The 11,364-nt window shown below is 36.6% G+C and overlaps 1 protein-coding gene across 1 annotated transcript; it reads right to left on the bottom strand.

Annotated features, from left to right (window-relative positions):
* Nucleotides 1-9,385, bottom strand: LOC113740353 (ubiquitin-conjugating enzyme E2 2). The gene is made up of 6 exons (XM_027267958.2): nucleotides 9,103-9,385; nucleotides 8,460-8,594; nucleotides 8,284-8,309; nucleotides 1,963-2,052; nucleotides 1,792-1,880; nucleotides 1-410 (listed from the first exon to the last, which is right to left on the bottom strand). The coding sequence occupies exons 2-6, from the start codon at nucleotides 8,582-8,584 to the stop codon at nucleotides 282-284; spliced, it is 459 nt and encodes a 152-aa protein (XP_027123759.1). The 5' UTR covers nucleotides 8,585-8,594; nucleotides 9,103-9,385; the 3' UTR covers nucleotides 1-281.
* Nucleotides 9,386-11,364: the final 1,979 nt, after the last annotated feature.

The following is an 11,364-nucleotide window of genomic DNA, read 5'->3' as shown; positions in this document are numbered from 1 at the left end:
TATTGAATCATGTCACAAGACAACAATATTTATAGGAACAGAATGTCTGTGTATCCCAAGACAGCTTACAACAGAAAAATCCTATTTTACAGGAGCTAAATGATGAAATACAGCAAGTCATACCAAATAAATAGTCCTAACAAATATAGTAGGACCGGAGTATCGAGTTTTGATTCAAGAAAGCCAGCATAAAGGTCTTTAAATTGACAGATGAAACTTAAACAGGCCCACAACAACAGGGTGAGATCATCCCTGGTACCAATGCAGGCCTCACAACAGTATCAGTCGGCAGTCCAGCTCTGTTCCACAATTTCCCTGACTCTGCGGTTGTATTCACGCTTATTCTCGCTAAACAGGCGTGCAGCTTCAGAATTTGCTGGAGAATTAGGATTTGGATCGCACAGTAGAGACTGCAAAAAGCAAAACCAATTATAACTGTATTCTAAAAAAGAGCCCATGATCAATAATATCTTGAGCCATTCCCAGACAAAGTATCAACTGCTAACTGCAACAGTGAGAAAGGTCCATGTGGTAGACAGAAAATGTCAAGTCAATGTGCTATCTCCCTTATTACAACTTACTCCAGTCACTAGCCTGGCTTCGGCATCCCCACCTTGCAGTTAAGGTAACGACTCCGGGCATGGGCCAAGAAATATTCAATGGTGATGGGAGGGTGGAGCATTTAAGGAAATTCATACTCCATAACAATTTTACGGCATGGAGAGATAATGTGCTTGACCAGATAAAGAATTAGTCATCCAAATATGTCAGAGCAAGTAGTGATAGGGGTTAGGGCATCAGAAAGGGAAAGAAATTCATTAACCACGTGGCAATAACACTGTCTGACTTATCTCGTCACATATGCAGAACTGGAGATGAAAAGGAAAGAGAAGAATGAAATTACGATAATAGATACACTTTGTTCCGCTTACTTTGATAGCCCTGATTATTCTATTGTATAATTCTGAAACCGAGTGAGGTCACTTTAGTTTCTAAGGATGCTCACCTCCGTGAAGACTCAATTTCAGAGGAGGAACCTTATCGAGTCAAGACGCCACTAAATTCTTTTTATTTCCTCTTCCATATATTGCCTAGGAACAAAGAACTAAGAGATCTAAGCAAAACAAGGGCTCTTTCTATGCTTTCCTGTCAGTGTTAAAACCAAGCCCACCCTTCAAGTCGAAATAAAGACAAAAAATGGAATTGCTCCATCCTGTTCCCAGAGTAGTGAAATTTTCAACTCTAGCATCTTTTAAAGTTGCACGGTTTCCCTTGAACCAAAAGCAAGTCACCAACTACATTTTCTTAGCAACTCAGATACCAAAGTCAAAGGTGCCTCCTTACCAAGACGAATAGATATTAACTTATTGCCAACGAGATTCTTGTTATTTCTAGGAGTAGCATCTTGGGCTCAGTGCAAGTTGACTCAACAAGGCAGCATCATGTAAATAAGTATACCAAAATGAAGCAAACGAGAAGCAGATTAGTGAAGGTGGACCTCACACATACATGTGAAATATTTTATGCCTTAATTAGCAAACTTATTATTAAAATAGACTGTTCAGTTGGCATTTAAAAATCAGACTAAATTACTGCTCCAACAGCCTATTATTGGCTAATCTGGAAGCAATCGATTTCTACGATTATTCAATTCTATGCAGAATTTGAAATGTCCACCCTGCGATAACATTGAGACGAAGAAAATACCCATAATAAGGTGGCTCATATAGACAACCAAAAAAGAACAGACTCATAACTAAAATCATCTGCTACAATTCCAATGTGATTTACCTGGATTGAGGTTAATATCGCTGCAACATCATATATTGGACTCCACTGATTTTGAAGAATATCAAGACATATACTTCCATCTGCATAAACTGCTCAAATAATAAAAATCCTGAATTAGAATAATGCCAAATTAGCCTTTAAATGAATATTCTATACAATAGTCATGCTTACTATTTGGATGAAACATCCGAGAAACAAATCGCACAGTTGGGGGCTTGTTTGGGTAATCTTCCGTGAACTGAAGTGTCAACTTGAACGTACCTGATGTGCCCAAAGGAAATGCGCATAAACATCCAGGAGCCATGGTCTTGCTCATAAACATAAAAAAGCCACTTAAAGAACTGACAGTGCTTAGCACAAGGGAGGGGAAAAAAAAGACATGGAACAAAGGCCACTTGATCAAAAAGAATTAATTTTCTGCATTAATTCACCACATAATAGCATCTAGAATTTCCCTTATCACATACCACCACCAGAATATCATAATTCATATTCACAATACTGAAGTTGTTCTGCTATTTTCACCCACTCCCAAATGTAAAAGTGGATGGTAAACACTCACTTTGGATTGAATCTTACGATTATTGTCTTTAAGGTCATCTTACATTCAACTGCCCCATTTTTTTCTTGTGTTAAAAATAATGAAGAGGAAAAAAAAGAAAATTTTGATGGGCGGACCGCCTACTTTAAAGTTTTGGTGGGCCCCCTCCCACCCTTTCTTCTTCTCCCCTCCCTAACCACATTATGAAAATTCAACCTACAGATGATAGATGATGCACAGTAGAAGATCAGCAGGCAGGTACGTGACTCCAAACATGGGTTAAACTCCAATGGTGATGGCCATAAAAAGGCCTAGCTCAATTTCAGTACTTTAATGAAACTAGAGAGTTGTCAGCCGAGTTCCACTCAAGCATATTTATATTGAATGTCTCTAGCTCTAATGCAGGTGTTTATCTACCCTTACTATCTAAGTCATGTCATCTCGGCTTTCATGAGGGACCTATTACGATGGGCTTCTATCAACAAAAGATGGGTCACTAACACAAGCAATCACTGATAGTACACTAACCCTGGCTGGTTTTTTTTTTTTTTTTTTTTTTTGTGAAGGGGGGTTATGAACTATGAATAGGCTCTTGAACATCACCCTACTTCCTTGCCTTGTAATGCATATTTGCTCAAATCATAGGAACCTGCTTTAGTTACACTTTTACGTGCTGATCAACTTATATACATACACTCCCCTTAGGGAAACAATTAGTGTACATATAAGCAAACTTGTAATTTAACAATCATTACTGCAGAACACAATATACTTTTCTAAGCACTTTATGGGCTCTTTAGCCAGTACTAGACATACATTTGTGCTATAATTTTTTTCCCTCTTTTTCACATGACAATCCAGATTGCAAATATTTATGTTGCCTATGACATAGGATATAATTTCCTTGTATGCTATATACTCAGTTGAATGTCAAACTAGCTACAATTTTCTTATGATTTTGATTTCAGTCACGCCTTATGTTGAGGATGGCAGGGTTGCTAGACATCTTAGCCAGGTTTTATTGCAAAGACAGGTTTTATGGAAAAGTTGAACATCTTTTCTGTTGTTGTGAAACATTATGTTTGGAAGAAAAAAGATAGTTGTGGAAGGAGGAGAGAGAGACAAGTGGCTAGCTAGAAAGGGGGGACAGGGGGAGAAGAAGAAGGGATGCGAGAGGGGACCAAAACTTTAAAGCAGGCAGCCCCATTTAAAACATGACTGCCACCAAAATTTTCTTTTCTTTTTTCTTTTATTTTAGCACAGCAAAAAGAAAAGGTGGGCAGTCACATTTAGCAAATGTGACCATCCAGGTGATTAAATTTCCAAAATGCAACTGTCCCATCACCCGCTGACCTAAAAAGGCCTCCCTTTTCCAAAAGTTGTTTTATTCTTTTTTGTAATAAACTAAATAGTTAGCCCCCATACCTCTCAGCCAGTGCTTCACCCAAATTCTATACAGCTTGCTCAACTCTTGCAAGCCAAATAGAAAAGTTTACCATCAAACTATTTAGATCAATATCTTTCTGAATTAGTACAACTGTTCCAATGGCTGCTGGAGGATATTTGAAACAAAAACAAGACGGTTGCTGAGGCAGTGGATAACAGCAAAATGAGGCAACAGCAACAGTGTCAGCAGAGGGTGGGATCAGGCTTAACAAAAACGCGCTTCGGATCTTCCATCCCACTTTTATATCCCACTCACTATCCAACATTCTAATAAGCCACCACTCACTATCCAACATTCTAATAAGCCACCACTCACTATCCAACATTCTAATAAGCCACCACTCACTATCCAACATTCTAATAAGCCACCACTTGTCCATTTACTAAAACTACGAAAATTTTATTTGTGCTCAAGCTCATTAACTTCCAGTCCTTAAACATACTAATGATAGAAGTTGGAAGAAAACAGTCTTCATTCCCTATCCCTCAACAACGATCAACCTCCTCTATCACTTTGAACAATTTTCCTAATAAAACGGTTATAGTTCAGCAACTACTTAAACTAATTGAACAGATGCTACCTAGATTGCACCTTCAGCAATTGTAATGCTTTGAATTCCTACCACAAAAGAAAGCAATCACAAGGGAAATCAAAGTCATGAAAAATGTGGAAGTTGGCAAAAGGAAAGCATAAATTTCTGAGACAAAACAAAATTTCTCCCTGACTCCAGGAGAAGAAATATCCACAACACTTCAAAATGCTGTTAACATTCTATTGAGGGCCTTTTGGAATTTAGGAACAAAATGGTTGCTTGCAAATGTTCACGTGAGAGGGAAGGTCTCCACCGAGGAATGGAAGTGCTCATGGTGATATACCATTAGGAACACTTTTCCAACTTCTTTTTTCTTTGAGTTAAATTTTCTAAATTTTATTAGATGTATATTTTCACTGTTATTAACATATGTGAAAGATTTGAAAGGTTTGAAGCGAGAATCCAAACAAGGATTTTCTTATTTTTAGTGAATGGACAAGTGGCAGTATTTCACAACCTGGGACAGGAAGTGGGATAAGAAAATGGGACTGAATATTCCAAGCGAAATGAAATGGAACTCGGGAGATTGGGATAGGCTGGCAGGAAGAGGAGGGTAATAGAAGAAACGTCGATTAGAGGTATGCAACAAAGAGAGGTGGGCGAGAGAGATGGCTTGAGGGTGAAGACAAGGACTAATTCCTTAGATTATACGTGAAAAAAAAAAAACTCGGTCAAATGTTGCTCTGACAATGAGTGTGTTCTAAACGTGCAGGACAATTTTTTTAATAAAGCACTGACGCTACCGTGCTTAATCAGCATGGTAGCAGCTGTCGAGTCAAAAAAAAAAACTGACTTGCTCTCTGTTCTTAAAAAAAAAAAATTATTGGTACTATTGCTGCACAGGGGTGTTTTTATTTTTTTAAAAAAAAACCGATTAATTGGAGTAGGCCCATAACCTAACCAACTACAAGACAGGGCTATTAAGTAGAAATAGTGGACACGATTGGTACTATTCTTACTAAAGCAAAGATAAAAAAGGAAAACAATACTGTACAACACTTGGTCAAATGTTGCCTATCCACATGCAAGATACAACCTCCCCACTAATCTCTTCATGTTCCCTTAAAGCTTTTCATCGTCACTTTCTTCTTCATAGGAACCAGCAGCATCAGCCCTCAAGATTAAGTCCAAGCAAGGTAATTCCCTTTGTAGGTTGATTTTCTTTGTGTATATCTTTCCCATTCTTCTTGAGATCTTTGGAGACATTTGTCATCATCATTTCAGGGTCTTCCTCATCAACTTTCATTACTATTATGTATCTTGCAATTCATCGGCATCAGTATTATGTATCTTGCAAAGGTTTAGGTTTATTCAGGAAAGCAAAGGCTTAGGTTTATTAGGTTTATTGCAATTGATTTTAGTTGTTAATTCTGAATTATCTGCCCCTAGTTTTTAGATCCAAAGAAAAATGGCTACTGACGGACCGAGCAGATCAATGAGGTGCGGGAGGAATTGGTGCCATGGACGAAGATGACACCTCCACTGCAACCAATGATGCTGGAAAGCCTCAGGATTCAACAAAGCCAAATCAATAGCCACTGCTGGCGCGCAAAAGCTGAAGAGTGGCACTTCAATGAGCTTTAAGTGGGTCAAGAACAAATGCCAAAAGAAAAACTCTTCCACATGACCGAAAACAAATTACCTCAAGCAAAAACTTTTTTTAATAAAAACACCCCTGCCGTGCTGAGACAGTTTTTTCTAAAAAAAAAAAAATCTGGTCAAAGGCTGCACAATTGTGCAGCCTCTGCCAGAACAGAGAGCAAGTCAGGTTTTATTTTCTTGACTTGACAGCTGCTACCATACTGATTAAGCACGGTAGCATAAGTGCTTTATTAAAAAAATTGTCCTAGTTTAATACATACTCATTGTCAGAGCAACATTTGACCGAGTTTTTTTTTTTCACGTATAATCTAAGGAATTAGCCAAAGACGAGTACCGTTCTGATTTGTTTCCCTATTATTTCTATTCTTATTATATTTCTGATTTTTAGAAGTCGAATTGTGGAAGATCAACTTGAAAGTCAACTGTACGACTACCAACTTTTATACTTGGAAAAAGATTAAAAGTAGCAATATTTTCTTAATTTTGAATAATAATTGCATTCAGGTAAGCAACCTACATAATTCTCTGATGGATTGTTTATACGACGAACATTATCTCATTGTCACATTGCCTAAATATTCTAGGGAAAGTATAGCATTAAGTATGACTTAGTGTATCAGTTAAAAATCACACAAATTTTGACATCCATTTGACATCACTATGTGAAACATTTCACAATGTTATGTTTCATAGACAAATGACATGGCATGTGACAAGAATCACAGAAATCATGTCAATACAGGTATGCTCCCAATATTGTGCCAAAAAACCCTTGGAAGAACCTTATTTTTCTTTTAAGCTCTATTCTCCTCCTACCTACTCTATCACATTGTTTTTTGGTTTCAGAGATCTCTTTTTTTTCCTCCGTTTTGCACTGAAATAATGCAATAATCCCCCGCAAATGAATAATCTGGACCAACTGTTTGCACTTTCCTGTCCATCTACTCTCACACATGTACCGATTTATATATAAAAACTCTCAAGTAGGCACTCTGCAGGAAAATTCCAACTTCTATAGATGCCAAGTGTACAAATGCAACCAATCAAATGCATGCAGCACCATGCATTTGGACACTTGTGTGGTAGAGTATGGAAGTCCGAATTGTAGACTTCCCACCTAAGAACTTCCCCAGGGTATTTCTGAGAACAAGAGATCATAGAAGTCATCCCATTGTCAACATGCCTTGGAAGAATCGATGAACCAGGATCATAATCAACATCTTACATAGTACGAAACCTTGCAATTGATTTCCAAGAGACACTATAAGCCAAGTCAATCAACAAAGAGCTGAAGGCTTCTTGTGCATGTCATACTTACTTTATCATGGAAAAATCTTTAAAAAAAAAAAAAAACCTAAACATATCCCTCCTCTACATATAGATAAAGAGTAAAAAAATCACCCCAACACCAGAAATAAATAGTTTTTGTAGGGTACCACTTGTAATGCAAATAAGGCTGTAAAAGCAATAGTATTGTCTATGATGAATTGTTTAGCAGTTCATAACTATAACATACATCTCCAATTTCCCTCTTTATGTACAAGAGCAAAGGTCAATTAAGTTAGATAAGGATCCATCAAGTTCATAGAGATGCACTGTAACCAAAATACTAGTCCTAAAGCCAAAGCAAACATATTTACAGCCAATATATCTCCAAAGGAAAGAATGAACGTGCCAGATGTTCTAGCTTCAAAGTTAGGACACAAGATACTGAGAACAGGAGAAGAATGAACTTGTATCATTTCTATGCATTTTCCTTAAAATAAATGGCTTCTGACTTTAAACCAACAAAAGCAACAGGCGCACATCAGAAAAGTACATCTGTGGAGCAAACATAGTGGCTTCAGAGGCAGGATAACACTTGACTTTATACAGAAAAATTAGTTGAAGCAAAATTTCACTGTATCCTCGAGCTTTAGATCCTAGAAATTCAGATGCATCACATACATGTGAAACTCATAAATGAAGTCTGGACATTGACCAGAGTGAAAACTCAATTGAATGTATATGCTAAACATAAACATTGAATAGGTTAGCAAAGCTACACGATAACTGGTTGTTCAACAAACTAAAGGTAAGTGAAGCACAGTAGACTTGATTCCACCCTAAAAATATTACACAGTTTCATAATTTAAAGTCATAGACAAGCTTTAGAAGCCACGGACCAAAACTTCACCCATTCAGGACATCAACTTCACAGTATGATAATTCAAAGTCATACAGAAAGCATTGAAAGCCATGCACCAACACATCACCCATTGATGCCATCAACTTAGCAAGAACAAACTTTGAGTGTTATGATCGACTTACCTCCATCCCAAGGTGTATCATCAGGACTGCAATCCACACCAGAAAAGAAACCAGAAAACGTTTTACCAACTAGTGAATGAAAAACCATGCAAACAAATAAAATTATCCATATATGCAAACGTAATTCACTCGCAATAACAGTCTGTAGTTTCAAAACAACTCCGTCGAAAGCTCACCCGAATATCACAGCATTCCAGAGCATAATGTTATTGTCTTGAGGTGCACCACTGATGCCAGCGGGTGGGTCCTGCTGCAACCTCTTAAAATCTCTCATCAGCCTCTTCCTAGCTGGAGTCGACATTTCAAACCACCTACAAATCCCATAGTAAACCATCAAACTAAAACCAACTCAAAATTAATCAAATCAATAGCATAAGACCGTATACGTTAATCTACCCGATCAAAAGTTAAATCCTACTTATTCTCATAATTTCCTATCACCCCTTTATGGTTACAGCTAGAAGTTGAGCCTCTTGTCAATTGAACTAGACGATAAAGAACAAGCTTTTCCCCCAAATTCTCAAAAAACTGAAATTAGGGTTTTGCACAGAATTCCAAATTGGGTTGACAAGTAAATTTCAGCCTTTTAATTTGGGTTTCATCGTTGCAAAAACAGATAATCAGCACAACGAAATAAAGGGATTAAATCCCAAATAAGAAATGAAAGTTCAGGTCTTTCTATAGTCCCCAAGATCTAATTCCATATTCCAAACCCACTAATTTCTTGACTAATTTCTTAGAGAACAAAATCAAACTACCACGCATCAAACCCTTATCCAAATTAACAAAACTATGCATGCGTATGAAAAGGGAATTTACCTGAGAGAAGGGGCTGGGTTAGGGCTCTAGGGTTTAGCTGAAGAGAGCCCTTGGAGGAGGAGGTAAAAAGCAGTGAAGTTTCTAAAGAGAAGAAGAAACGAGGGCTTGTTTTCGTTGATTAATAAGTACTATATAATTATTACAACTGTTCTTGCGCGTGTGAATGATTGATTGATTATCGCAAAAAAATGAAAATGCAAATTGTAGGGAAAGGGAAAAAGAAATAAAAAAAGAAAGCAAGAAAGGAGGGGGAATTGTGGGGATATGGAGAGGGCTGCGGTGTGGAGTGGATTTTAGTGACTGGTGAGCAGGGAGTCCACTTTTGGTGTCCTACTTAGGGCTGTCAACGGGTCGGGTCCGGGCCGGAATTCATTATTCTGGACCCGGACCCGAATTACTATGCCGGATCCGGACCCGACCCGTTTACCCGACGGGTCCTTTATTCTACGTTCCGGATCCGGATCCGGCGGTCCCGGATCCGGATTCGGGTCTACCCGAACAAATTTACCAAATTTTATAATTTCTAATAAAAATGAGAAAAAAATTTATTTGTAAACTAATTTCTAACTAATGCAAAGAAAAAATCAAATAAGAAAAAAAATCAAATTAACTTTATTAAAATACATCACCCTAATCAAATTATATTGATAAATATATATTTTTTAAATTATTAATTCATTTATATCCGGATCCGGGTCTAATACGGGCCGGAATACTATATTCCGTATCCGACCCGTTTTTTTGTTTGATAAAACGGATCCGGATCCGGATCCGGGAAACGGAATTAAATCTCTACCCATACCCGCATTAATTTCACGGATTCGGTCCGAATCCGGGTCTAGACCCGACCCGTTGACAGGCCTAGTCCTACTGGCACTCACTAGGAAACTTCTGCAAGTGTGAGAATCTGCCAATTGCCTAACTTCCATCTCACCATACTCTCGCATTCTTTATTTACAATGATAATAATAATAATAATAATAACTGATAAAATTCTCTCACATTCCAAATGATTTTTTTTTATCAATTATCAGACTTTTTCAAGCAGGCAAATAAACCTAATCCCAAATTTAACCTCAAAAGCCGGCAACTCTTGAGGCAAACTTGGGGACTTATCTACCCAACCCAAACCAACCCAACTCTCGATGTGGGATAGAACCTACGGGTAAGCTAGGGAGGCAGCTGCTACTAAGTTCCAACCTGAACCCACATTCCAAATGATTTTGATTTGGCTAAATTATAAGTTATATTTTCTGTAGGGAAAATCTGACGTACGGCTTAAGCGATAAAAATAAATTAAAGATAGTTTATGTTCTTGATTTTAGAATTTTTGTATTTATATTTATCATGATTTTCATTCCTTTTTTATAAGTGAACTCTTTCTGTAATTAAGGATCAATAGTATGTCACAACACACACGTAATGTTAATGAAACCTACAAATTGCCTCAGCTAGGGCTACAAGTTCACGAACGGTTCGAGTCGAGTTCGACTCGAACTCGATCAACATCGAATTCAAACTAATTAAGTCAAACTCGAATTCAAAAATACTAAACTTGTTAGTTCGCGAGTTGATTCGAACTCAAATATATATATTTTTATTTTAATAGTAAAATTACATATATCCCTAATATTTTATTATTTGTTAAGAAAAAATATTATTTTATTCATTTTTTAAAAATAAAATATTTATTTTTTATTTTTTTAAACTCGAGCTCTCGAATTTGAGTTGAATTCGAGTTCAAATTCGAGTTCGAGTTTCGTAAAATTATGTTGAGACTTAGCTTAATTAACTCAAAATTTAACTCGAATCGACTCGTTTGCACCTCTAGCCGGGCAACTAAGAGTCAAATGTATTTAATGAACTAAAATATAATCATGCCCTCAATGAAAGAAAGTGTTCACATAATGCTTATTGCTTTTCACTTTCTTCCTTTCTCTTTTATGGTTAAATTTCTCTCTTGTCATCTTCCATGTCTATTATGATATACAAATTTTAAGTGCAAAAGTATTGATTTTTTAATTATCATAAACTATAGTAAAAAAATAAAAAGATGAATTTTGTAAAAATAACTCAAGTAACTTTTACTTTTATTAACATTGTGAATTAACTTTTCATTAAATGTTCATGATACAATGAATTTATATATTATATATAGAAGTTGCATAAATTATTTTTTACTTAATATATAATTTTAATTTCTTTCGTAGTTGAGGACAATTAAATATATCTCATATAGGATAGCAATTCATATTTTTGTTT

This window comes from Coffea arabica, chromosome 4c, assembly GCF_036785885.1.
Source record: "Coffea arabica cultivar ET-39 chromosome 4c, Coffea Arabica ET-39 HiFi, whole genome shotgun sequence".
In the NCBI taxonomy this organism is placed as follows: Eukaryota; Viridiplantae; Streptophyta; class Magnoliopsida; order Gentianales; family Rubiaceae; genus Coffea; species Coffea arabica.
The sequence above is the reverse complement of the archived record's forward strand: the minus strand, read 5'-3'. Positions and strand labels throughout refer to the sequence as shown.